This window comes from Rhinopithecus roxellana, chromosome 19 (genome assembly GCF_007565055.1).
Source record: "Rhinopithecus roxellana isolate Shanxi Qingling chromosome 19, ASM756505v1, whole genome shotgun sequence".
Taxonomy (NCBI): Eukaryota; Metazoa; Chordata; class Mammalia; order Primates; family Cercopithecidae; genus Rhinopithecus; species Rhinopithecus roxellana.
This window is the reverse complement of record NC_044567.1, coordinates 63,000,519-63,026,071: the sequence shown is the minus strand read 5'-3', so window position 1 is coordinate 63,026,071 and position 25,553 is coordinate 63,000,519. Positions and strand designations below refer to the sequence as shown.

The 25,553-nt window shown below is 46.7% G+C and overlaps 1 protein-coding gene across 1 annotated transcript in view; it reads left to right on the top strand.

Annotated features, from left to right (window-relative positions):
* Positions 1–25,553, top strand: part of SRP68 (signal recognition particle 68) — a 45,421-nt gene that overhangs the window by 3,068 nt on the left and 16,800 nt on the right. Inside the window, exons 3-9 of the mRNA XM_010387546.1 lie at positions 3,799–3,912; positions 7,619–7,814; positions 11,054–11,136; positions 11,409–11,518; positions 12,238–12,320; positions 15,370–15,510; positions 24,959–25,057. Of these exons, the coding sequence (XP_010385848.1) occupies positions 3,799–3,912; positions 7,619–7,814; positions 11,054–11,136; positions 11,409–11,518; positions 12,238–12,320; positions 15,370–15,510; positions 24,959–25,057 (826 nt within the window). The remainder of the gene's footprint in view (positions 1–3,798; positions 3,913–7,618; positions 7,815–11,053; positions 11,137–11,408; positions 11,519–12,237; positions 12,321–15,369; positions 15,511–24,958; positions 25,058–25,553) is intronic.

Here is a 25,553-nt window from a genome sequence, read left to right as displayed (position 1 = left end):
CGGATCTCAGCTCACTGCAAGCTCCGCCTCCCAGGTTCACGCCATTCCCCTGCCTCAGCCTCCCGAGTGGCTGGGACTACAGGCACCCGCCACCTCACCCGGCTAGTTTTTTGTATTTTTTAGTAGGGACGGGGTTTCACCGTGTTCGCCAGGATGATCTCGATCTCCTGACCTCGTGATCCGCCCGTCTCGGCCTCCCAAAGTGCTGGGATTACAGGCTTGAGCCACCGCGCCCGGCCTATATGTAATTTTTTAATTTAAAATTTTATTTTATTAAAATATATTATAAACTCATATTATGTATAAACTCAAATATATGTAATTTTTTAATTTAAAATTTTATGAATAGGCCGGGTGCGGTGGCTCTGCCTGCTGGGCTCATACCTTGAGCCCAGCAGGCGGAGGTTGCAGTGAGTCAAGATCGCGCCACTGTACTCCAGCCTGGGTGACAGAGCGAGACTGCATCTCAAAAAAAAAAAAAAAAATTTATGAATGAAGAACCAAACTTTCTTTTTTCTTTTTTTTTTTTGAGACAGTCTCGCTGTGTTGCCTAGGCTGGAATGCAGTGGCATGATCTCGGCTCACTGCAACCTCTGCCTCCCAGGTTCAAGTGATTCTCCTGCCTCAGCCTCCCAGTAGCTGGGATTACATGTGGCTGCCACGACGCCCAGCTCATTTTCGTTTGGTTTTTTTTGAGATGGAGTTTTGCTCTTGTTGCCCAGGCTGGAGTGCAGTGGTGCGATCTCGGCTCACTGCAGCCTCCACCTCCCAGGTTCAAGCGATTCTCCTGCCTCAGCCTCCCGAGAGCTGGGATTACAGGCATGTGCCACCATGCCTGGCTGATTTTGTATTTTTACTAGAGATGGGGTTCCACCATATTGGTCAGGCTGGTCTTTTTTTTTTTTTTTTTTTTTTTTTTTTGAGACGGAGTCTTGCTCTGCTGCCCAGGCTGGAGTGCAGTGGCCGGCTCTCAGCTCACTGCAAGCTCCGCCTCCCGGGTTCACGCCATTCTCCTGTCTCAGCCTCCCCAGTAGCTGGGACTACAGGCGCCCGCCTCGTCGCCCGGCTAGTTTTTTGTATTTTTTAGTAGAGACGGGGTTTCACCGTATTAGCCAGGATGGTCTCGATCTCCTGACCTCATGATCCGCCCGTCTCGGCCTCCCAAAGTGCTGGGATTACAGGCTTGAGCCACCGCGCCCGGCCAGGCTGGTCTTAAACTCCTGACCTCAGGTGATCCACCTGCCTTAGCCTCCCAAAGTGCTGGGATTACAGGTGTGAGCCAACGTGCCCGGCCTATTTCTTTATTTATTTTTTATTTCATTTTATTTACTTATTTTTTTGTCACCTAGGCTGGAATGCCGTGGCATGATCTTGGTGCACTGCAACCTCCACCTTCTGGGTTCAAGCAGTTCTGCTGCCTCAGCTTCCCGAGTACCTGGGACTACAGGCATGCACCACCATGCCTGGCTAATTTTTGTATTTTTAGTGGAGATGGGGTTTCACTGTGTTGTCCAGGCTGGTCTCGAACTCCTGACTTCAAGTGATCTGCCTGCCTTGGCCTCCCAAAGTGCTACGATTACAGGTGTGAGCCAACACGCCCGGCTCCCTAAAGTAGTATTAAAATATCATTTTGTATTGTAAATTATGTACTGTATTACTTTGACTTAAAGGTTGGTACAATTTTATATATATATTTTTTTAACTAATTCAGTCAAAAATGTATATATTTATTGAACATCTGCGGACTAGACACTGTGTTAAGGCATTGTGGAAAATTTAAAAATGAAATCCTAGCCTGGCGTGGTGGCACCTGCCATAGTGCCAGTTACTTGGGAGGATGAGGCCCAATAATTGCTTAAGCCCCAGAGTTTGAGCCCAGCCTGGGCAACAGCAACATTGTGAGACTCTGTCTCAAAAAACAATTCTCCCTGCCCTAAAGGGATTTATATTAGTGGGCAACTATGTGAGAACATAATTATAATATCACACACTGTAATAGAAGGAAGAATAAAGAGCTACATGAGCATAGAGGAGGAGGTGTGGCATAAAGGTGACATTTGTAGTGCTTCTTGGCAACAACCTAGTTGGCTTCCTTATTTTTCTTCAGACACGCCTGCAGTTCTTTCTTCATTTGTTTGGTGTCGTCCTCGTCTTCCTCAGGATGCCCCTTTCCTTGCTTTCTTTACATTCATTAGAATCCTCGTTTTTTGTTTGTTTGTTTGTTTGTTTGTTTGAGACGGAGTCTTGCTCTGTCACCCAGGCTGGAGTGCAGTGGTGTGTTCTCAGCTCACTGCAACGTCCACCCCTCAGGTTCAAGCAATTCTCTGCCTCAGCCTCCTGAGTAGCTAGGATTACAGATGCCTGCCCACCATGCCTGGCTAATTTTTTTTTGTTTGTTTGTTTTCTCTGAGATGGAGTTTTGCTCTGTCACCCAGGCTGGAGTGCAGTGGCACGATCTTGGCTCACTGCAAACTCCACTTCCCAGGTTCACGCTGCTCTCCTGCCTCAGTCTCCCAAGTGGCTGGGACTACAGGTGCCCACCACCACGCCCGGCTAATTTTTTGTATTTTTAGTAGAGACGGGCTTTCACCGTGTTAGCCAGGATGATCTCGATCTCCTGACCTCGTGATCTGCCTACCTCGACCTCCCAAAGTGCTGGAATTACAGGCGTGAGCCACCACGCCTGGCTTTTTTTTTTTTTTTTTTTCTGAGACGGAGTTTCGCTCTTGTTGCCCAGGCTGGAATGCAATGGCACGATCTTGACTCACCGCAACCCCCTCCTCCTGGGTTTAAGCGATTGTCCTGCCTCAGCCTCCCAAGTAGCTGGGATTACAGGCATGCACCACCACACCTGGCTAATTTTGTATTTTTAGTAGAGACAGGGTTTCTGCATGTTGGTCAGGCTGGTCTCGAACTCCTAACCTCAGGTGATCTACCCACCTCGGCCTCCCAAAGTGCTGGGATTGCCAGTGTGAGGCACTGCACCCAGCCTAATTTTTGTATTTTTAGTAGAGATGGGTTTCACCATCTTGGCCCGGCTGGTCTTGAATTCCTGACCTCATGATCCACCCACCTCAGCCTGCCAAAGTGCTGGGATTACAGGTGTGAGCCACCGCGCCCAGCCCCTCATTCTTTCTAGGCCCCGCCATCAGTCCACTGCAGCCGAAGGTACTAACAACAGAATGATTACCCATGTCCATTCAACTTGATATTTGCCTTGTTTTCTTGGTTGCCATTTTCTCTGCATGATTCTCCTCAACTTTAATGTGGGTTCCTTGAGCATGGGCACTGTGTCCTCCATCTGTGTTTCCTATAATACCAATCATACTGCCCTCCATGTTTTAGTTGTTCAATAAATGTTTAGGGCCAGGCATGGTGGCTCATGCCTGTAATCCCAGCACTTTGGAAGGCTGAGGTGGGCGGATCTCTGGAGTCCACGGACTTCGAGACGAGCCTGGGCAACACAGTGATACCCTGTCTCTACAAAAAGTACAAAAATTAGCCAGGTGTGGTGGTGCACCCCTGTGGTCCCATCTACTCAGGAGGCTGAGGTGGGAGGATTGACTGAGTCTGGCTGCAGTTAGACAAGATCACACCACTGCACTCCAGCCTGGGTGACAGAGTGAGACTCTGTCTCAAAGAAAAGAAAAAAATGTTTGGAAGCTGATATGTGATAATTCTAGTAACCATAAGTATAACACCCCAAACTGTTGACCCCTGACCTTGCCTTATTGCAGAATTTATTGTTCAAAATACTCTCAACTTGGCTGAGTGAGTTTTGTTTGTGGTTTCTTACAGGGGCTACTGTTCCCGTAGACAAAGACGTCTTCGAAAAACACTCAACTTCAAGATGGGGAACAGACACAAATTCACAGGGAAGAAAGTGACTGAAGAGCTTCTGACTGATAATAGGTATTAACTGCTCCGTGCTAGTTGCAAGTTACATCTTGCTAATACATTTATTGAACAATGACATGTGCTAGACTTCATGCCAAACCTTTTAATTATCTCTGGTGACTCTTAGCAGCTCTGTGGGATGGGCATTGTTTACTATTTCTGCATTCTAAGGCAAGGAAACAGGCTCAAAGAGGTTCAGTAGTTTGTTCAAGAAGTGTGTTGGGGCTGGGCACAGTGGCTTACGCCTGTAATCCCAGCACATTGGGAGGCCAACGTGGGTAGATCACCTGAGTTCAAGACCAGCCTGGCCAACATGGCAAAACCCCATCTCTACTAAAAATATAAAAATTAACTGGGCGTGGTGGCGGGCACCTGTAATCCCAGCTACTTGGGAGGCTGATGCACGAGAATTACTTGAACCCGGGAGGCAGAGGTTGCAGTGAGCCAAGATTACACAATTGCACTTCAGCCTAGGCAACAAGAGTGAAACTCTATCTCAAAAAAAAAGGAGGGGAGGATGGGATTCACTCTCTCAGCTTTGGAGCCCCCCTCCCTCTGTCTCTGTGCAGGGAGCTTCTTCCTTCTCCCTTCCTTCTTGCCTATTACACTCTGCTTTTTTTAAAAAAAAACAATTGTTGGGATGGCAAATGTTGAAGTCAGTGATTAGAATCTAATTGATTATTAGATAAGGTTTCTAGAATGTAAATTTCAATGTCTAAAACTAGATGCATATATCAATATATCTTTTTTTTTATTTTTATTTTTTTTTTTTAATTTTTTTTTTGAGACGGAGTCTCGCTCTGTCACCCAGGCTGGAGTGCAGTGGCCGGATCTCAGCTCACTGCAAGCTCCGCCTCCCGGGTTCACGCCATTCTCCTGCCTCAGCCTCCCGGGTAGCTGGGATTACAGGTGCCGCCACCTCGCCACCTCGCCCGGCTAGTTTTTTGTAGTTTTTAGTAGAGACGGGGTTTCACCGTGTTAGCCAGGATGGTCTTGATCTCCTGACCTCGTGATCCGCCCGTCTCGGCCTCCCAAAGTGCTGGGATTACAGGCTTGAGCCACCGCGCCCGGCCTTTTTTTTTTTTTGAGACAGAGTCTCGCTCTGTTGCCCAGGCTGGAGTGCAGTGGCCAGATCTCGGCTCACTGGAAGCTCCACCTCCCGGGTTTACGCCATTCTCCTGCCTCAGCCTCCTGAGCAGCTGGGACTACAGGCACCCGCCACCTTGCCTGGCTAGTTTTTTTGTATTTTTTTAGTAGAGACCGGGTTTCACCGTGTTAGCCAGGATGGTCTCGATCTTCTAACCCCGTGATCCGCCCGTCTCGGGCTCCCAAAGTGCTGGGATTACAGGCTTGAGCCACCGCGTCCGGCCCAGTATATCTTAATGAAATTGAGTGGTGTGTAATTTTTGTTTGTTTGTTTGAGACAGAGTCTCACTGTGTTGCCCAGGCTGGAGTGCAGTGGCTTGATCTTGCCTCACTGCAACCTCCACCTCCTGGGTTCAAACTTCTCCTGCCTCAGCCTCCCGAGTAGCTGGGATTACAGGCACGTGCCACCATGCCCAGCTGAGTTTTGTATTTTTAGTAGAGACAGAGTTTCACCATGTTGGCCAGGCTGGTCTTGAACTCCTAACCTCAGGTGATCCACCCATCCCTGCCTCCCAAAGTGCTAGGAATACAGGCATGAGCTACTGCGCCCGGCTGGTGCCCAGAACTTCACAGTTATAGAAGAGTCCTGTATTTCAGTGCTGAATACACTAGTGCTGGCATTTGCTGAAGAATTTTTAGTCTGTCAAGCAACATGTAGTGAAGGTCTCCAGGTCTTCCTCACACTTATGGGCCAAATTATGTTCCTGCCACCTTTTGTGTAAATGAAGATTTATTGGAACCCAGCCACGCCCATTCACATAGGTGTTGTTGGTAGCTGCTTTTGTGCTCCATCAGCAGAGTAGTTGTGACACACTAGATGCAGAAGGAGAGGAGGCGTGGTCCTTGAACCTTATGGACTTTCATCTTGTTGAAAGATGTTGGTCAGTGCAAACCAGGGAATGCTACAGTAAAAGTGCCATGTTGTGTATCATTTACTGTTCAGCATTCTGAAGCCTTGGAAAGGAGACTTGAACTTGAAGGCTCTTGACAGGGAAGTCAGTAAGCCTGCGTGGGGGAGGCTTGACCTTGAAGGATTTGCGAGAGTGAAGAACATTCTGTGTCGGGGGAAGCAGCATGCCCTGGTATCCGTGCACGCAGTCTAGGAACTGTAAAGTTCTGGACACTTGTTAGCTGCTACTCAGGCAGTGAAAAGGCTGTGAGCTTGGTGTGTACAGTCAGAAAACTAGAGCCTGGAGACCATAATAGGATGCAGCAGCAGGATGTAGTGATTAAATCTTAAATCTCATGAGAACCAGTTGGGAGAAATCTGGACTCTCTCCCTTTTTTTTTTTTTTTTTTTTTTGAGACAGGGCCTCACTGTCACCCAGGCTGGAGTGCAGCAGTGGGATCATAGCTTACTGCAGCCTTGAACTCCTCCTGGCTCACCCTCCTGAGTAGCTGGGACTATAGGCATGTACCACCATGCCCAGCTAACTTTTCTCTTTTTTTATTTTGTGGAGATGGGATCTCGCAATGCTGACCAGGCTGGTTTCAAACTCCTGGCCTCAAGCGATCCTCCCACCTCGGCCTCCCAATGTACAGGGATTACAGACATTAGCCACTACACTGAGCCTGGACTCTCTTGTGATAGCAAGATCCTTTACTCTGAAGAGACAAGGTTAAACTGAAGTTTAAGACAGATTGATCAAAGCAGGAAAGAAAGATTCACCGGTATAATAATAAAGTAATTAATGAACTTATTGAGCACTTAGTAAGTGCCCGGCTCTGGTCTAAATGTGTTATTTGTATTACTACATGGGAGAGTGGTGCACAGAAAGGTTAGTACTTTGCCCACAGTCACACAGCTAGTAAGTGGTGGCACTGGGATTCTATCCCAGGCTCTGGAGCCCTTGTTCATCACCACTTTAATATACTGCCTCTGTTTTTTTTTTTTTTTTTTTTTTTTTTGAGATGGAGCCTTGCCTTGTTGCCCAGACGAGAGTATAGTGGCGTGATCTCAGCCCACTGCAACTTCCACCTCCTGGGTTCAAGCGATTCTCCTGCCTCAGCCTCCCAAGTAGCTGGGATTACAGGCGCATACCAACACACCCAGCTAATTTTTGTATTTTTAGTAGAGATGGGGTTTCACCATGTTGGCCAAGCTGATCTCGAACTCCCGACCTCAGGTGATACGCCTGGCTCAGCCTCCCAAAGTGCTGGGATTATAGGCGTGAGCCACCACGCCCAGCCAATATACTGCCTCTTAAGGACTTTTCTAACTGAGTTGAGATGAAGGAGGTGTTGATTCAAAGATGAGGCCAGATTGTGTGCCTAGACTGTGTCTGTTTGACAAAATTCAGGAGGGGTAGGTCACGATTCTGGATTTACCGAGTTTGAGGTGGTAGAGGTTTTTCAATGAGATATGTCTAGTAGATGATGAGAAATCTGCGATTGAGCCCAGGTTGCGAATAGAGATACTGGTTTAGTCATGGCTGAGAATATCAGAAGAGTTGTTTTGAGAACGGCAAAGGAGGGAGAGTATAAAGAAAAGCCAAGAAGCAGAAGATTACACCTCAGAGAATATCTGGGTCTGATGATGGCCTTTATTGTCTCCCCGCTTCTGTCTCTGGTCTAGATACTTGCTTCTGGTTCTGATGGATGCTGAAAGAGCCTGGAGCTATGCCATGCAGCTGAAACAGGAAGCCAACACTGAACCCCGAAAACGGTTTCACTTGTTATCTCGCCTACGCAAAGCCGTGAAGCATGCAGAGGAATTGGAACGTTTGTGTGAGAGTAATCGCGTGGACGCTAAGACCAAGTTAGAGGCTCAGGTTAGTGCCTTAACACTCAGCTTGTTTCACTGTGGAGATGAAAGACAATTTAAAAAGCTACAGTTAAACACAACGGAGTTTCTTCAGGTTAGAAAGCGATAGTCAGGAGAGGAAAAAACTTTCTGAACTTGCTTTTAACAGGTGAAGTTAGCATGTTTTGTTTATCAGCTTTTGATTTTTTTATCCTTTTTTTTTTTTAGCTGTAACTTTTTTTTTTTTTTTTGAGACGGAGTCTCGCTCAGTCGCCCAGGCTGGAGTGCAGTGGTGCGATCTCGGCTCACTGCAAGCTCCGCCTCCCAGGTTCACGCCATTCTCCTGCCTCAGCCTCCCAAGTAGCTGGGACTACAGGCGCCCGCCGCCACGCCCGGCTAATTTTTTGCATTTTTTTTTTTTTTTAGTAGAGACGGGGTTTCACCGTGTTAGCCAGGATGGTCTCAATCTCCTGACCTCGTGATCCGCCTGCCTCAGCCTCCCAAGGTGCTGGGATTACAGGCGTGAGCCACTGCGCCCGGCCTTTTTTTTTTTTTTTTTTTTTTTTTTTTTTTTTTTTTGAGACTTAGTCTGGCTCTTACCCAGGCTGGAGTGCAGTGGCGCCATCTCGGCTCACTGCAAGCTCCGCCTCCTGGGTTCCCGCCATTCTCCTGCCTCAGCCTGCCGAGTAGCTGGGACCACAGGCGCCCGCCACCACGCCCAGCTAATTTTTTGTATTTATTTATTTATTTTTTTTTGAGACGGAGTCTTGCTCTGTCGCCCAGGCTGGAGTGAAGTGGCCGGATCTCAGCTCACTGCAAGCTCCGCCTCCGGGTTGACGCCATTCTCCTGCCTCAGCCTCCCGAGTAGCTGGGACTACAGGCTCCTGCCACCTCACCCGGCTAGTTTTTTGTATTTTTTAGTAGAGACGGGGTTTCACCGTGTTAGTCAGGATTTTTTGTATTTTTAATAGAGACGGGGTTTCACCGTGTTAGCCAGGATGGTCTCGATTTCCTGACCTCGTGATCCGCCCACCTCGGCCTCCCAAAGTGCTAGGATTACAGGCGTGAGCCACCGTGCCCCGCTCTTTTTTTTTTTTTTTTTTTTTTTTTTTTTTTGAGACAGGGTTTTTGCTTTGTCTCCCAGGCTGGAGTGCAGTGGCGCAATCTTGGCTCATTGCAACCTCTGCCTCCCAGGTTCAAGCAATTCTCCTGCATCAGCCTCCCAAGTAGCTGGGATTATAGGCACGCACCACCACGCCTGGCTAATTTTTGTATTTTTAATAGAGATGGGGTTTTACCATGTTGGCCAGGCTGGTCTCGAGCTCCTGACCTCATGATCCACCCACCTACTTTGGCCTCCCAAAGTGCTGGGATTAGAGGCGTGAGCCACCGCGTCTGGCCAGCTAACTAACTTTTTAAGAAAGGTCATGTTGTATATAGATGAAAGTTTACGGCCGGGCGCGGTGGCTCAAGCCTGTAATCCCAGCACTTTGGGAGGCCGAGACGGGCGGATCACAAGGTCGGGAGATCGAGACCATCCTGGCTAACACGGTGAAACCCCGTCTCTACTAAAAATACAAAAACTAGCCGGGCGAGGTGGCGGGCGCCTGTAGTCCCAGCTACTCGGGAGGCTGAGGCAGGAGAATGGCGTAGACCCGGGAGGCGGAGCTTGCAGTGAGCTGAGATCCGGCCACTGCACTCCAGCCTGAGTGAGACAGAGCCAGACTCCGTCTCAAAAAAAAAAAAAAAAAAAAAAGAAAGTTTACAATCTTGTACCTGGAAAAGTTCACAAAGTTAAGAACTTTTTTTGGAAACGAATTTTTTAAAAAAGAGGTGGTAGATATTGCAAGGTTTTATTCAACTTCTGATGCTTATGTTATAGCCCAGAAAATGGTTGTTAAGTAAAGTGAAGAAAACAAGTTTCCTTCTTTTGAAGTTCTTTCCTGGGAAGTGAATGAACCATAACAAATTCCCTATGTATCACCTTTTATTTGTTAAATACGTATTTCTCTTTAAAAATCAACCTGTGATTAATATATCCATATTCTTTGTTTGGGTTGTTTGTTTTTTTAGAAACAGAGTCTCACTCTGTCCCAGGCTGGAGTGCACAGGCATGGCTCACTGCAGCCGTGAACTCCTGGGCTCACGTGATCCTCCTGCCATGGCCTCCTGAGTAGTTGGGACTAGAGGCGCACATCACCACACCTGGCTAATTTTTTTTTTTTTTTAAAGACAAAGTCTAGCTCCATCACCCAGGTTGGGATGCAGTGGTGCTGTCTTGCCCCATTGCAACTTCCGCATCCCAGGTTCAAGCAATTCTCCTGCCTTGCCTCTCAAGTAGCTGGGATTACCGTCGCCCACTGCCATGCCCAGCTAAGTTTTTTGTATTTTTAGTAGAGATGGGTTTTCACCATGTTGGCCAGGCTGGTCCCCAACTCCTGACCTCAGATGATCCATTCACCTTGGCCTCCCAAAGTGTTGGGATTATAGGCCTGAGCCACCACGCCCGGCGACACCCTGGTAATTTTTTAAAATTTTTGGTAGATACGAGGTGTTGCTATGTTGCCCAGGCTGATCTCGAACTCTTGAACTCAAGCAGCCCTCGTGCCTTGGCCTCCCAAATTGCTAGGATTACAGGTGTGAGCCCCCATGCCCAGCCCATATCCATGTTCTTTTTCTTCTTCTTTTTTAAAATTTATTTTTATTTTTAAATTTTTTTGTAGAGGCAGTGTCTTGCTGTATTGCCCTGGCTTGTCTTGAACAGTGGGTTCAAGTGATCCTCCCACCTCGGCCTCCAAAAGTGCTGGGATTACAGGTGTGAGCCACTGCACCTGGCCCATATCCATATTTTTTTTTTTTTTTTTTTTTTTTTTTTTTTGAGACAGGAGTCTCGCTCTGTCGCCTGGGCTGGAGTGCAGTGGCCAGATCTCAGCTCACTGCAAGCTCCGCCTCCCAGGTTTACACCATTCTCCTGCCTCAGCCTCCTGAGTAGCTGGGACTACAGGTGCCCGCCACCTCGCCTGGCTAGTTTTTTGTATTTTTTTAGTAGAGATGGGGTTTCACCGTGTTAGCCAGGATGGTCTCAATCTCCTGATCCTCGTGATCTGCCCGTCTCGGCCTCCCAAAGTGCTGGGATTACAGGCTTGAGCCACCACGCCCGGCCCATATCCATATTCTTGATATCAAAGTTAGAAGCAAATAAAGGAAGATTGAGTGGGAGCACTGGTTTGCTGTTGAAGCAGTTCCTCCTCTTCCATCTCCTCACAGGCTTACACAGCTTACCTCTCAGGAATGCTGCGTTTTGAACATCAAGAATGGAAAGCTGCCATTGAGGCTTTTAACAAATGCAAGTAAGTCCTATAGTCCAAAGGCTGTGGCCAGTTTTAATTATAGGTAGTCAAATTTAAGCTGCAGATCAGGTAGTGGATTGTTTCTGTGAAAGTGAGGGTGACTTTTCTTTCCTATAGAAATGTTGATGACTCTCTTTCATCCTTAGAACATGCCAGTTAGGGTAGTTGGTAGGAGAGCTTCAAAGGGCCGTAGTTTGTTTTTAGTCACTGTGTTCCCCATGAGTTTTTCATATATATGGCTGATGTAAAACCTGGCTTTTCTTTTCTCGCAGAACTATCTATGAGAAGCTAGCCAGTGCTTTCACAGAGGAGCAGGCTGTGCTGTATAACCAACGTGTGGAAGAGATTTCACCCAACATCCGCTATTGTGCATATAATATTGGTGAGAGCAGGGATCAAGGCATTATACTCAACTTGAGCATTGACAGGTGGCCTACTGGGAGCTCATTTCAGAGAGCCTAGAGAATTGATGTAACTTTTTTCTTCCCTTGCCTCCATCTTTGCCCTGAGTTTTGGTTGATGGCAAAAGCAGAACTGTTGAAGCCAGCCCTGCCCAAAATTATAGAAGATGGTTCTGCTTCTGTGTCCGTCCTGCTGTGCTGTGTACCCCCGAAGAGCAGTCTTGAATCTCCGGCTGAGTTCATTTTTTACTTTTTTAGAGCCGTTTTAGGTTCACAGCAAAACTGACAGAAAGATACAGAGATCCATGTAACCCCACCTCCCCACAGTCATAGCCTCTCCCATTAGCATCTTCCCCCACCAGAGGGGTGCATTTGTTACAATTGATGACCCTTTATTGACACACCATAATCTCCCAAAGTCCATAGTTTACATCAGGGTTCATGCTTGATATTGTACATTGTATGGGTTTGGACAAATGTTTCATGACGTGTATTTACCATCATATACCATACAGAGTATTTTCATTGCCCCAATCAATTTCATTCTTTATAAAAGACTTGTCTTCAGAGAACAAATTGTACTGCAGATTCATTGAAGTAGAATGTGGAGGGGGAAGAGCTCTTTAAGTCTGAATTGAATGTAGTGATTCTCAAGAAAACAGGCCAGACCTTTGAAGATTTTCCTGTCTTTCTCTCTCAGGGGACCAGTCAGCCATCAATGAACTCATGCAGATGAGACTGAGATCTGGGGGCACTGAGGGTCTCTTGGCTGAAAAATTGGAGGTAATCTAGTATGCATATTTTTGTGAAAAGTCTTTGGACAAAGTCCAGAAGAAGGAGTCATTCATAATCCCCTAGGGATATTTGACGTTAATATATGGATATTTATATCTGTATTAGCAAATACCTACATTTGCTAAAAGTTTGAACAAAAAACTTTTTTAAATTAATACTTCATTCAATTTTTTTTTTTTGAGACCATCTTACTCTGTTGCTCAGGCTAGAGTGCAGTGGCGTGATCTCAGCTCACTGCAAGTGATCTGCCCGCCTCGGCCTCCCAAAGTTCTGGAATTACAGGCATGAGTCACTGTGCCTGGCCAAGTATTCAATTATTTAAACTCATTACATTTATTTTCTAAGCAAGTAGTATAGAAAAAGCAAGAAATACAAAAGACTGGAGAAAAATATAAACCACATGGGTTGCCACTTTTATTTGTTTATTTATTTATTTATTTCGAGACGGAGTCTTGCTCTGTCGCCAGGCTGGAGTGCAATGGTGTGATCTCGGCTCACTGCAAGCTCCGCCTCCCGGGTTCAAGCAATTCCCCTGCCTCAGCCTCCCAAGTAGCTGGGACTACAGGCGCCCGCCACCACGCCCAGCTAATTTTTTGTATTTTAGTAGAGACAGGGTTTCACCATGTTGGCCAGGATGGTCTCAATCTCCTAACCTCGTGATCCACCCGCCTTTGCCTCCCAAAGTGCTGGGATTACAGGTGTGAGCCACTGTGCTCGGCTTATTATTTTTTTTGAAACAGGGTCTCACTCTGTTGCCCAGGCCAGAGTGCAGTGGCTTGATTTTGACTCACTGCTGTCTTGACTTCCTGGTCTCAAGTGAACCTCCTGCCTCAGCCTCCTGAGTAGCTGGAACTATGGGTGAAGATTACCATGCTCAGCTAACTTTTTATTTTTATTTTTTTTTTGGTAGAGACAGAGTCTTGCTATGTTTCCCAGGCTGGTCTCATTCTTGAACTCTGGTGCTCAAGCGATCTTTTCGCCTTAGCCCCTCAAAGTGCTGGGATCACAGGCATGATCCACCTTACCCAGCCATACACCATCATCTTTCGATGGCTACATGGTACTCCATTGCATAGAAGTCTGTTTTATTTAACCATTCATTGTTGTTCATTAAGTGGTAACTGGTATTACCATGAATATCCATGTCCTCAGATTTTGCACACATTCTTGATTATTTTCTTAGGATAAATTCCTAAAACTGGAATTAAATGGTTTGGAAACTTTTGATACATACTGACAAATGTCTTTAAGTTTCTACTGATTTGCATTTCTGCTTGCAGTGTATGCAGATATGCTTTTCTCCTCACATCCTTACCACACCTTAGTGTTACTCTTTTTAACCTTCCGTTATGTCCTGTTAGTAGTTCAGTTTCTATAACTAGATGATACCAGGGAGAAATTTAAAGCAAATAGATACTGGTGGCCAGTTGGGTGGTTCACACCTGTAATCCTGGCACTGGGGGAGCCTCAGGTGAAAGGATCACTTGAGCCCAGGAGTTCAAGACCAACCTGGGCAACATAGTGAGACCCCACCTCTACAAAAAAAATTTTTTTCAGAGGTCGGGCATGGTGGCTTACACCTGTAATCCCAGCACTTTGGGAGGCCAAGGGGAACAGATAACCTGAGGTCAGGAGTTCGAGATCAGCCTGACCAACATAGAGAAACCCCGTCTCTCTACTAAAAATACAAAATCAGCTGGGGGTGTTGGTACATGCCTGTAATCCCAGCTACTTGGGAGGCGGAGGTTGCAGTGAACCAAGATCATGCCATTGCATTCCAACCTGGGCAACAAGAGTGAAACTCCATCTCAAAAAAAAAAAAAAAAATTTTTTTTTCTTAAATTAGCCAGGCATAGTGACACACAGCTGTAGTCCTAGCTACTTGGGAGGCTGAGGCATAGGGATCACTTGAGCCCAGGAGTTTGAGGTTGCAGTAAGCTATCATTGGGCCACTGTACTCCAGCCTGGGCAACAAAGCAAGACCCTGTCTATTAAAAAAATATTGGACTGGGCATGGTGACTCACGCCTGTAATCCCAGCACTTTGGGAGGCTGAAGTGCACGGATCACAAAGTCAGGAGATCGAGGCCATCCTGGCTAACACGGTGAAACCCCATCTCTACTAAAAATACAAAAAATTAGCCGGGAGTGGTGGCGGGCGCCTGTAGTCCCAGCTACTTGGGAGGCTGAGGCGGGAGAATGGCGTGAACCCGGAAGGCAGAGCTTGCAGTGAGCCGAGATTGTACCACTGCACTCCAGCCTGGGAGACAGAGTGAGACTCCGTCTCAAAAAAAAAAAAAAAAATAGGCTGGGCACAGTGGCTCATGCTTGTAATCCCAGCACTTTGGGAGGCTGAGGTAGGTGGATCACTTGAGGCCAGGAGAGACCGACCTGGCCAGTGTGGCGAAATCCCGTCTCTACTAAAAATATAAAAATTAGTTGGGCATGGTGGCATGTGCCTGTGGTTCTAGCTTCTCAGGAGGCTAAGGCCCGAGAATTCCTTGAACCTGGGAAGCAGAGGTTGCAGTGAGCCTAGATTGCGCCACTGCACTCCAGCCTGGGTGACAGAGCAAGACTCTGTCTCAAAAAAATGAAAGAAATTGGTGGCTGGGCGTGGTGGCTCAAGCCTGTAATCCCAGCACTTTGGGAGGCCGAGACGGGCAGATCACGAGGTCAGGAGATCAAGACCATCCTGGCTAACACGGTGAAACCCCGTCTCTACTAAAAAATACAAAAAAACTAGCCGGGCGAGGTGGCGGGCACCTGTAGTCCGAGCTACTCGGGAGGCTGAGGCAGGAGAATGGCGTAAACCCGGGAGGTGTAGCTTGCAGTGAGCTGAGATCCGGCTACTGCACTCCAGCCTGGGCGACAGAGCGAGACTCCGTCTCAAAAAAAAAAAAGAAATTGGTATATACTCTACTCTATATGGGGTATAATATGTTGGTTATGCAAAGAGACAAATGATAGATTCCACTTATCTACACCTCCATCACTCATATCCCCAGTTAAAGCTTTAACTTTTTCAAACTGCTTTTCAGGCTTTGATCACTCAGACTCGAGCCAAACAGGCAGCTACCATGAGTGAAGTGGAGTGGAGAGGGAGAACGGTTCCAGTGAAGATTGACAAAGTGCGCATTTTCTTATTGGGACTGGCTGATAACGAAGCCGCTATTGTCCAGGTGAGGAGGAAGAACTTGCTGTGCTGTCTTCTGTATGTGTCTGAAGGTTGTCCTGTGTGTTTAAGATGTAGTGGCTTGTTGGTATTCAGTTCTAACAAAACAAACATTTAATGCTGTTTGGGATTTGGTAAGTCCAGAGATGTGCCTTATTTAATAAAATTATTTTGAAAACTGAGTTTATAGAGGAATTCTTAATGTTTAGAGGGCAAAGAAATTGACAGCAACAGTCATCAACATAAAAATGGGAAGCATTAGAGGCTGGCTTTAAAGTAAGGGGTCACATTTGGCCCAGCAGGTGGTGCAGCAGCTTAACTGTTACGTTCCTCAAGTCTCTCTGACATGTTGTCATAACCTCCTGGCCCTAAAGGGGTCACCTCTTAGTCCTGGGGCTTTGCAGGATAACCTGGTTAAACCAGAATGTCTTGTTTTGTGTGTGGTGTACATGTAAAATTCACGCAAAGCTGTATCACTTGATACTGCCTACTGACATAGTTACCTGTTTGTGGGTGTGAACAACCAAATGCATCCTAAAAGATAAGACATCCTGGTGACCTTTGTATGAGGTAGACAGCGATGGCGGCACTTTTTAGAGCTTCTTTTCCACATAAGTTAAAGGACGTCTTTAAAAAAGCAGGCTGCTGACAGTCTATTCCCTCATCAGGGAACAGTGGCATTTCCTAAGACTTCATAGTAATCTTTTGCACCCTGAATAATGTGTGTATGGGTTGGGGGGTGCGGTGTTTTGTTAATGTGTTGATAAATTGGCTTAAGCATCTAAACTTTTCAACAACTTGCTCCAAAATGGCTACTTTGGGTTGGAGGCAGCTTTCAACAGCTGACGAGTTGATGTGTGTCCTTGTCTGTGTTTCATATTGCCTCTCTCATATCCCTTTTATTTGCTTAAAGGACAGAAGACCTGAACAGTACTATAAAGTCAATTTTTCCTTAAACCGAAAGGCTTTTCTTGAGAGCGTTCTATTGACACTGTTGTATGGTGCTACCTCCTTTGGACAAGGGCTCTGGTAGCAACTACTTAGATTATGTGATTGGGTTAATGCTTTGGTTTTAAAGTGATTAATGCTGGAAGAAAGAAACCACTTCAGTCCTCAGTTCAGTGCCAGACAGCAGAGACAGTGGGGCAGGAATTCTGACTTGAAGAGGAGTTGGGGGAGAGAGATCCATAGGGGCAAGTTAAATGAGGGCTCTTTCAGAGCGGAGCTACAGACACGTACCAAATAAAGAACAGGAAAAGCTAGCATTTATTAAGTAATTTTGAGAAGTTACTGCTGGCATGGTGGCTCATGCCTGTAATCCTAGTGCTTTGAGAGGCAGAGGCAGGCAGATCACTTGAGCTCAGCAGTTGGAGACCAGCCTGGGCATCATGGTGAAACCCCATCTCTACAAAAAAAAAATACAAGAAAATTTAGCCAGGCCTGGTGGCGTTCACCTGTAGTCCCAGCTACTCAGACGCTGAGGCAAGAGGATCACTTGAGGCCGCAGTGAGCTGAAATCACGCCACTATGCTGCAGCCTGGGTAATAGCGTGCAACTCTGTCTCCAAAAAAAAAAGGAAAAGGAAAAAAAGAAAGTTAATAACGCTTAAAGTTTAAATACACATGATTTTTTTTTTTTTTAAAGACGAGGCTGGAGTGCAGTGGCTCAATCTTGGCTCACTGTAAGCTCTGCCTCCCGGGTTCATGCCATTCTCCTGCCTCAACCTCCCGAGTAGCTGGGACTACAGGTGCCTACCACCACACCCAGCTGATTTTTTGTGATCTGCCCACCTCGGTGCCCCAAAGTGCTGGGATTACAGGTGTGAGTCACCACGCCTGGCCTATTTGCCTGTTTTTAATTGGATTATTTATTTATTTATTTATTTTTGAAGTTGAGTTCCTTATCTATATTTTGGGTATAATTTCAGTGTCTCTTAAGCTAGCTGGTATTGATATTTACCTCCTTCTAGGAACTGGAATGCAAAAATTTGGTAGTCCCAGGTTATTGCTTTCCTGTAGAGGTTTTTATGATATTTAAATACCAAAACAGCAATTTACTGAAAAGTCTGGAAGGAAGAAATAATACAGGGAGATAAAATATTAGACTGGAAAGACTTGAGCTCAAAGTTAATCAGCTGCCAAAGTCCAGTTGCAAAATCCTTAGTCTCTGTAGCCAAACTTTAAGTATTGACATCCTTAGAATTGTCTTTTTTTTTTGAGACAGAGTTTGGCTCTTGTTGCCCAGGCTGGAGTGCAATGGCATGATTGCTCTCGGCTCACCACAACCTCTGCCTCCTGGGTTCGAGTGATTCTCTTGCCTCAGCCTCCGGAGTAGCTGGGATTACAGGCACCTGCCACCATGCCCAGCTAATTTTTTTTTTTTCTTTTTTGAGACAGAGTCTCTCTCTGTTGCCCAGGCTGGAATGCAATGGTGCAATCTCAGCTCACTGCATCCTCCACGTCCTGGGTTCAAGCGATTCTCTTGCCTCAGTCTCTCAAGTAGCTGGGATTACAGGTGCCTGCCACCACGCCCAGCTAATTTTTTGTATTTTTAGTAGAGACGGGGTTTCATCATGTTGGCCAGGCTGGTCTTGAACTCCTGACTTTGTGATCTTCCCTCCTTGGCCTCCCAAAGTGTTGGGATTACGGGCATGAGCCACTGCACCCGGCCTAATTTTGTATTTTTAGTAGAGATGAGGTTTCTCCATGTTGGTCAGGCTGGTATCGAACTCCCGACTTCAGGTGATTCGCCTGCCTCAGCCTCCTAAAGTGCTGGGATTACAGGTGTGAGCCACTGCGCCTGGCCCTTAGTATTGTCTTTATACTTTATCTCTATTTTTCTTTCTCTTTCTTCCTTTTTTTTTTTTTTTTTTTTTTTTGAGACGGAGTCTCGCTCTGTCGCCTAGGCTGGAATGCAGTGGCCGGATCTCAGCTCACTGCAAGCTCCTCCTCCCGGGTTTACGCCATTCTCCTGCCTCAGCCTCCCAAGTAGCTGGGACTACAGGCGCCCGCCAACTCGCCCGGCTAGTTTTTTGTATTTTTAGTAGAGACGGGGTTTCGCCGTGTTAGCTAGGTTGGTCTCGATCTCCTGACCTCGCGATCTACCCGTCTCGGCCTCCCAAAGTGCTGGGATTACAGGCTTTTGAGCCACCGCGCCCGGCCTTTTTTTTTTTTTTTTTTTTTTTTAAGAGACAAAATCTTACTTCTTCACCAAGGCTAGAGTATGGTGAGGCAGGCATGACTCACAGCAGCCTTGACTTCCCAGGCTTAAGCAATCCTCCTGCCTCAGCCTCCCAAGTAGCTGGGACACTGACACTTGCCACCACACCCAGCTAAGTGTTAAATTTTTTGTAGATACAGGATCTCTCCTTGTTGCCCAGGTTAGTCTCAAACTCCTGGGCTCAAGCAATCCTCCTGCCTCAGCCTCCAAAGTGCTGGAATTATAGTTGTGAGACACAATGCCTGTCCTAATTAATTTTTGTAGAGATGAGGGTCTCACTGTTGCCCAGGCTGGTCCCACATGCAGGCTCAAGCAATTCTCCTGCTTCAGCCTCCAAAGTGCTAGAACTATAGGCATGAGCCTCTGCACCTGGCCTAATTTTTAATTTTTTGTAGTGATAGGGTTCTTACTATGTGGCCCAGGCTGGTCTCAAACTCCTGGTCTCAAGTAATCCTCCCGCCTTGGCCTCCTAAAGTGCTGGGATTGCTATTTTGTTTTCTTTTTTTTTTTTTTGAGACAGAGTCTCGCCCTGTCGCCCAGGCTGGAGTGCAATGGCATGATCTCGGCTCACTGCAACCTCCACCTCCCAGGTTCAAGCGATTCTCCTGCCTCAGCCGCCTGAGTAGCTGGGATTACAGCACGTACCACCACACCTTGCTAACTTTTGTATTTTTAGTAGAGACAGGGTTTCACCATGTTGGTCAAGCTGGTCTCGAACTCCTGACCTTGTGATCCGCCCGCCTTGGCCTCCCAAAGTGCTGGGATTACAGGCGTGAGCCACCGTGCCCGGCCTATTTTGTTTTCTTTAATGCTTGATCACTCCTGACTTGTCACTAGTTGCATTGAGAGGTTATTTTTAGATAGCTCTTTCTGCAGGGAGGACAGATTTTAAATATCTGCAGGCTTGGTGATTCTTTTTTTTTTGAGACGGAGTTCTGCTCTTGTTGCCCAGGCTGAAGTGCAGTGGCACAATCTCGGCTCACTGCAACCTCCACCTCCCGGGTTCAAGCAGTCTCCTGCCTCAGTCTCCCAAGTAGCTGGGATTACAAGCGCCCACCACCACACTTGGCTAATTTTTTGTATTTTTAGTAGAGACGGGGTTTCACCATGTTGGCCAGGCTGGTCTCAAACTCCTGACCTCAGGTGATCCACTCGCCTCAGCCTCCCAAAGTGCTGGGAATACAGGTGTGAGCCACAATGCCTGGCCCAGGCTTGGTGATTCATATCCTCAAGTTGTGGTTAATATTTTAAAATTTGAGTAGAAGAGAGACCATTTATCTTTTTCTTAAAAAATATATATATATATATATATATATATTTATGTATATTTGTATATTCTCAAGTGAGATTTGTTTTCTTCTTTACCAGATTTCCATGTGTTTTTTCCTAAACCTCACTGGGCTGGGTAAGGTTTGATTCTTGTGCCCATAGTAAGGGTGTGGTTGGGAATGTGGTCAGACTTGCCTTGTGTGTCTCTTAGTCATACTACCACCTTCCAGCAATTTCCATAGACAAGTGAAAACAATCTGAGAATGTGCATTTTAAAGCAGGAGGTCTGTACCTCAGGACACACTGCAGCCCAGCTCAGTTTCCTCCGCACCAGTCAGCTTTGAAACTGAGCCTGAGGAGAGAACCTGAGACTGCAGAAAAGCCCATCCTGAAGGTTTCAAGTTTTGTAAAAGTTTACCTAGGATTGATTGGGTCGTTTGGACTAATCAGTAACATTACTTCTGGGCTTAAGATTTCTCTCTGTCATAGGCGCACCTGGGAAAAGGTCTAGTCAGACCACAAATTTTTGTGCAGGAAGTTTGCCACTTGTGTTTAAGAGCACGTTCTGGTTGGTCCAGTGGCTGGTGGAGAAGGTCAGCGTACAGGTGGCCAGGAATCCTGCCTCTGCATATTGAGATGAGTTTCTTATTCCACCGTCCTTTCAGGAATCATCTTAGCCTCGAATATAGATTGATAGAATAAAAGTGTAAATAGCAAAATATATTGAAGGCTTCCTGTTTGGGGACATTTTGCCCTGCCCAGGGAGAATCATGAAAGCTTCTCCTTCAGAGATTAGTGGTCTGAGTCATTGCAGTGTGGGAGTCTTAAGAAAAACACAACTGGCGTAAGTCCTGCCCTTCAAATCGACTTTTTCCTTCATTGCTTTTTAAGATATTTGCAAAATTCCCAGTGGGAACGTAGAGCTTTGTGGGAGCAGTGGGGAGGTTTGCTGCTTTCAGCACCTCGATGTAGAGACTTAGTTAAAGGGAACAGAAGTAACGCGTGGCATTCAGGAGGTTTTCAACTTGAACTGTACCCTACCGACAGGAAAAGAGGCAAATCCTGTGTAGCTGGTAAGACGAAGTTCGCTCTTTTCTTGAACGCCTGTTGCCCCAATCACTTAACCCCACCTATCTGAGAAGGGTGTTGGTGGCATGTTTGTTGGATTGCATGGAATTAAAACGGGCACTATAGCTCATCCTTTCTGCTGAGAACATGGCTGTGGTATATGTGTGTTTCTATTTTGTTTTTGTTTTTGTTTTTTTGAGACAGGGTCTCACTGTGTCACCCAGGCCAGAGTGCAGTGGCACAATCTCAGCTCACTGCAACCTCCACCTCCTGGGCTCAGTTGGACCTCCCACCTCAGCCTCCCGAATAGCTGGGACCACAGGCATGCACCACCACACCTGGCTAATTTTTTTGCATTTTTTATAGAGATAGGGTTTTGTCATGTTGCCCAGGCTGGTCTTGAACTCCTGGACTCAAGCAATCCGCCCACCTCTGCCTCCCAAAGTACTGGGATTACAGGCGTGAGCCACTGCGTCCGGCGCCATGTGTGTTTCTTAAGCGGTGCCAAGTCCATTCACGTGTTTTTTGTTTTTTTTTTAAGTTCTGGGATACATGTGCAGAACATGCAGGTTTGTTACAGAAGTGCAGAACATGCAGGTTTGTTACATAAGTATACATGTGCCATGGTGGTTTGCTGCACCTATCAACCCATCATCTAGGTTTTAAGCCCTGCATGTATTAGGTGTTTGTCCTAATACTCTCCCTCCCCTTGCCTCCTAGCCCCCACCATTCACATGTCTTACTCAAGTTTTTAAGCCCTCTAGATTCACATGTCTTATTCCAATTGCTGAGCATTATACAGTGGCACCATTCCACAGATTTGTACTTTGAAAAATTAGGCTAAGGCCAGGTGCGGTGGCTCACACCTGTAATCCCAGCACTTTGGGAGGCCGAGACGGGCGGATCACAAGGTCAGGAGATCGAGACCATCCTGGCTAACACGGTGAAACCCCGTCTCTACTAAAAAATACAAAAAAACTAGCCGGGCGAGGTGGCGGGCGCCTGTAGTCCCAGCTACTCGGGAGGCTGAGGTAGGAGAATGGCGTGAACCCGGGAGGCGGAGCTTGCAGTGAGCTGAGATCCGGCCACTGCACTCCAGCCTGGGTGACAGAGCGAGACTCCGACTCAAAAAAAAAAAAAAAAGAAGAAAAATTAGGCTAGTAAAGGTTGATGAAGTGATTCTAAAGAATCTTGCTGGCCGGGTGCGGTGGCTCAAGCCTGTAATCCCAGCACTTTGGGAGGCCGAGGCGGGCGGATCACAGGGTCAGGAGATCGAGACCATCCTGGCTAACACGGTGAAACCCCGTCTCTACTAAAAATACAAAAAAAAAAAAAAGCCGGGCGAGGTGGCGGGCGCCTGTAGTCCCAGCTACTCGGAGGCTGAGGCGGGAGAATGGCGGGAACCCGGCAGGCGGAGCTTGCAGTGAGCCGAGATCGCGCCACTGCACTCCAGCCTGGGTGACACAGCGAGACTCCGTCTCAAAAAAAAAAAAAGAATCTTGCCAACCTGGGGTCAGCCAACAATATTCTGTAAAGTCTGCTCCAGTGCTGCATCGTCCAGTGCAGTAGCCACTCAACACATGTGGTTATTGAAATTTGAATTAACGAAACTTCCAGCCAGGTGCTGTGGCTCATACCTGTAATTCCAGCACTTTGGGAGGCCAAGGCAGGTGGATCACCTAAGGTCAGGAATTCGAGACCAGCCTGGCCAACATTGGGAAATAGCCAGGCGTGGTGGTGGGCACCTGTAGTCCCAGCTACTCAGGAGGCTGAGGCAGGAGGATCTCATGAACCCCGGAGGCGGTGGTTACAGTGAGCTGAGATCATGACACTTTACTCCATCCAGCCTGGGCAACAGAGCAAGACTCTGTCTCAAAAACATAATAAAAGATAAATTAATAAAACTTCCGAGTGCTCAGGTGTGCACTGGACAGTGCACGTAGAGGACATTGCCAGCAGCAGAGAGTTCTGTTGGACAGTGCTGCTCAGGTGGTTCCAGGAGGGAATGGTGGCTGTGTTTGCTTTACTCGATTTATAGGAAGAATGAGCCCCAGTTCGTTCCCAAGTTAGTGAACAACTACCTTGGGAAAGTCAAATAACTTGTAAGTGGAAAAGTATGTTTGATTTATATTGCGTAAGTTACAAGGAAGATTTTTTTTTTTTTCATGCTGGAGACTAAGAGAAGAAAAAGATTCTTAAGAGAACTTTTAAGAAAAGCTTTCTTAAGAAAAAAGGTTTTTCTTTTTCTTTTCTTTTTTTTTTTTTTTTTTTTTTTGAGACGGAGTCTCGCTCTGTCGCCCAGGCTGGAGTGCAGTGGCGCGATCTCGGCTCACTGCAAGCTCCGCCTCCCAGGTTCACGCTTTTCTCCTGCCTCAGCCTCCCGAGTAGCTGGGACTACAGGTGCTCGCCACCACGCCCGGCTAATTTTTTGTATTTTTAGTAGAGACTGCGTTTCACCATGTTAGCCAGGATGGTCTCGATCTTATGACCTTGTGATCCACCCACCTCAGTCTCCCAAAGTGCTGGGATTACAGGCGTGAGCCACCGTGCCCGGCCAAAAGGATTTTCTTTAAGCGCCCACCACCGCCACCCTGGTCTCAACCATCTGTTAAATGGGTAGGCAGTACTGGGTTTTCGTTTGAGCTTTCTTAGAGGTCAGTTGAATATTAAGACATTTTTTCAGATTGAGTGTTAATTTCTATGAGAAGTCAAATATCATAATGGAATGTTGATGTTTTAATTTCACAGTGGGTCTGCCAGTCACACAGGTTCATCTCCTTTCTGCCTTTTGTCCATTTCTATCTGCTCGGTCAGATTCTTTGGGATGATAATGTGGCTTGGCAGGTATTCAAGTAGTGAATCACTTTCTCACCTACCCCAGCTGTGTAGCAGACAGGTGACGCCCAGTACTTGTGCAAAGACTGTCATCTCATGCGTGTCAACCTTGTCTGTCCTAAAAATTGTTCTCAGAGTAGTCATATGGAATATCTGAGTGCAGCATGTCTGTAGCAAAAAGAACTTAGTGTGATATTTAGGAGAACTTTTTTTTTTTTTTTTTTTGAGACAGAATCTCGCTCTGTCGCCCAGGTTGGAGTGCAGTGGCGCGATCTCTGCTCAGTGCAAGCTCCGCCCCCCAGGTTCACGCCGTTCTCCTGCCTTAGCCTCCTGTGTAGCTGGGACTACAGGCGCCCGCCACCACGCCTGGCTAATTTCTTTTTTGTATTTTTAGTAGAGATGGGATTTCACCATGTTAGCCAGGATGGTCTCGATCTCCTGACTTTGTGATCCACCTGTCTCAGCTTCCCAAAGTGTTGGGATTACAGGCGTGAACCATCGTGCCCAGTTGAGAACTGTCTTTTTGGTGGGTATTGATTAGTCATTTTTATTACTTGCTTGGACCTAAGAGAAATAATCTTTGAGTTGGGTTACATTTGTGAAAGGTAATTGTGTTGGCATACAGTAGAGCTTGGCAGTTTGTTCTGGAAGGAAGATAAGTGAAGTTCTGATGTGCTGTGCTTCAGTGTAGAGTGCCCCAAGGCCAGTCTGTAAGGCCCCTCAAGGGGTGCCAGGTCCTGAGCAGAGGGCGAAGCACTGCAGGGAAGTAGCAGGAACCTATGCTAGGAAGAGACATAAAGCCTTTGCTAAGTCTCGGATCAGTTATGCAGACAGCTTTTTCATCATGTTTACTTTTAAAAATATAACTCCCCTTTCCATATGAATAATGACTAAGGCTATAAGAAAACATTATATGGTAGAGAATAGTAACAATTAAAATGATGTCTGGTGTGGAGTGCGTGAGTGAGTGTGTGGTCTGGGGACTCCAGGTGTGCTTTTGCTCTCCTCCCATTAGATGACTATGGTTTGCTCAAAGTCTCTTACTTTGATCTGCCCTTGTTTAGGCCGAAAGCGAAGAAACCAAGGAGCGCCTGTTTGAATCCATGCTCAGCGAGTGTCGGGATGCCATCCAGGTGGTTCGGGAGGAGCTCAAGCCTGATCAGGTAGGACCCTCAGCCGAGCCCTGGCCCTTGCTCTGGGTAGGGGTCCAGGTCAGCCTGTGTCCCCTTCTCAGGTGGACCCCAGTGCTCTGAGTGCACTGTTCTCTTGGCCACTGTTTTTTTTTTTTTTTTTTTTTTTTTTTTGAGGTGCTGTTGTCGGGACAAATAAGGGCTTCTGGGCTCCATCACACTGAGAAATTAATTCCTCCCTCCCCTGTTCCTCCTAGTGGTTTCCTGTATGGCCTATGAAGCCTGTGGCCTCAAATTCTGTCTCCAGGTGGACTTCTCCAGTGCCTCCTTTTTCGGAAAACACTGTCCCTGTGATTCATTCAGGCATCTAGGCTGAAAACCTCAGATCTATTTGTCTCTTTTGTCCCTGTCACCCAGCCCCCTTTCTTCTCCATTTGCAGGGCTTCGTGCCTATTGTTGATTCGCCTGTTTCTATTAGCCTTTTCTCTTGTGCCTAGGCAACCGCAAAGGTCTCCTAATTGCTTCTTCT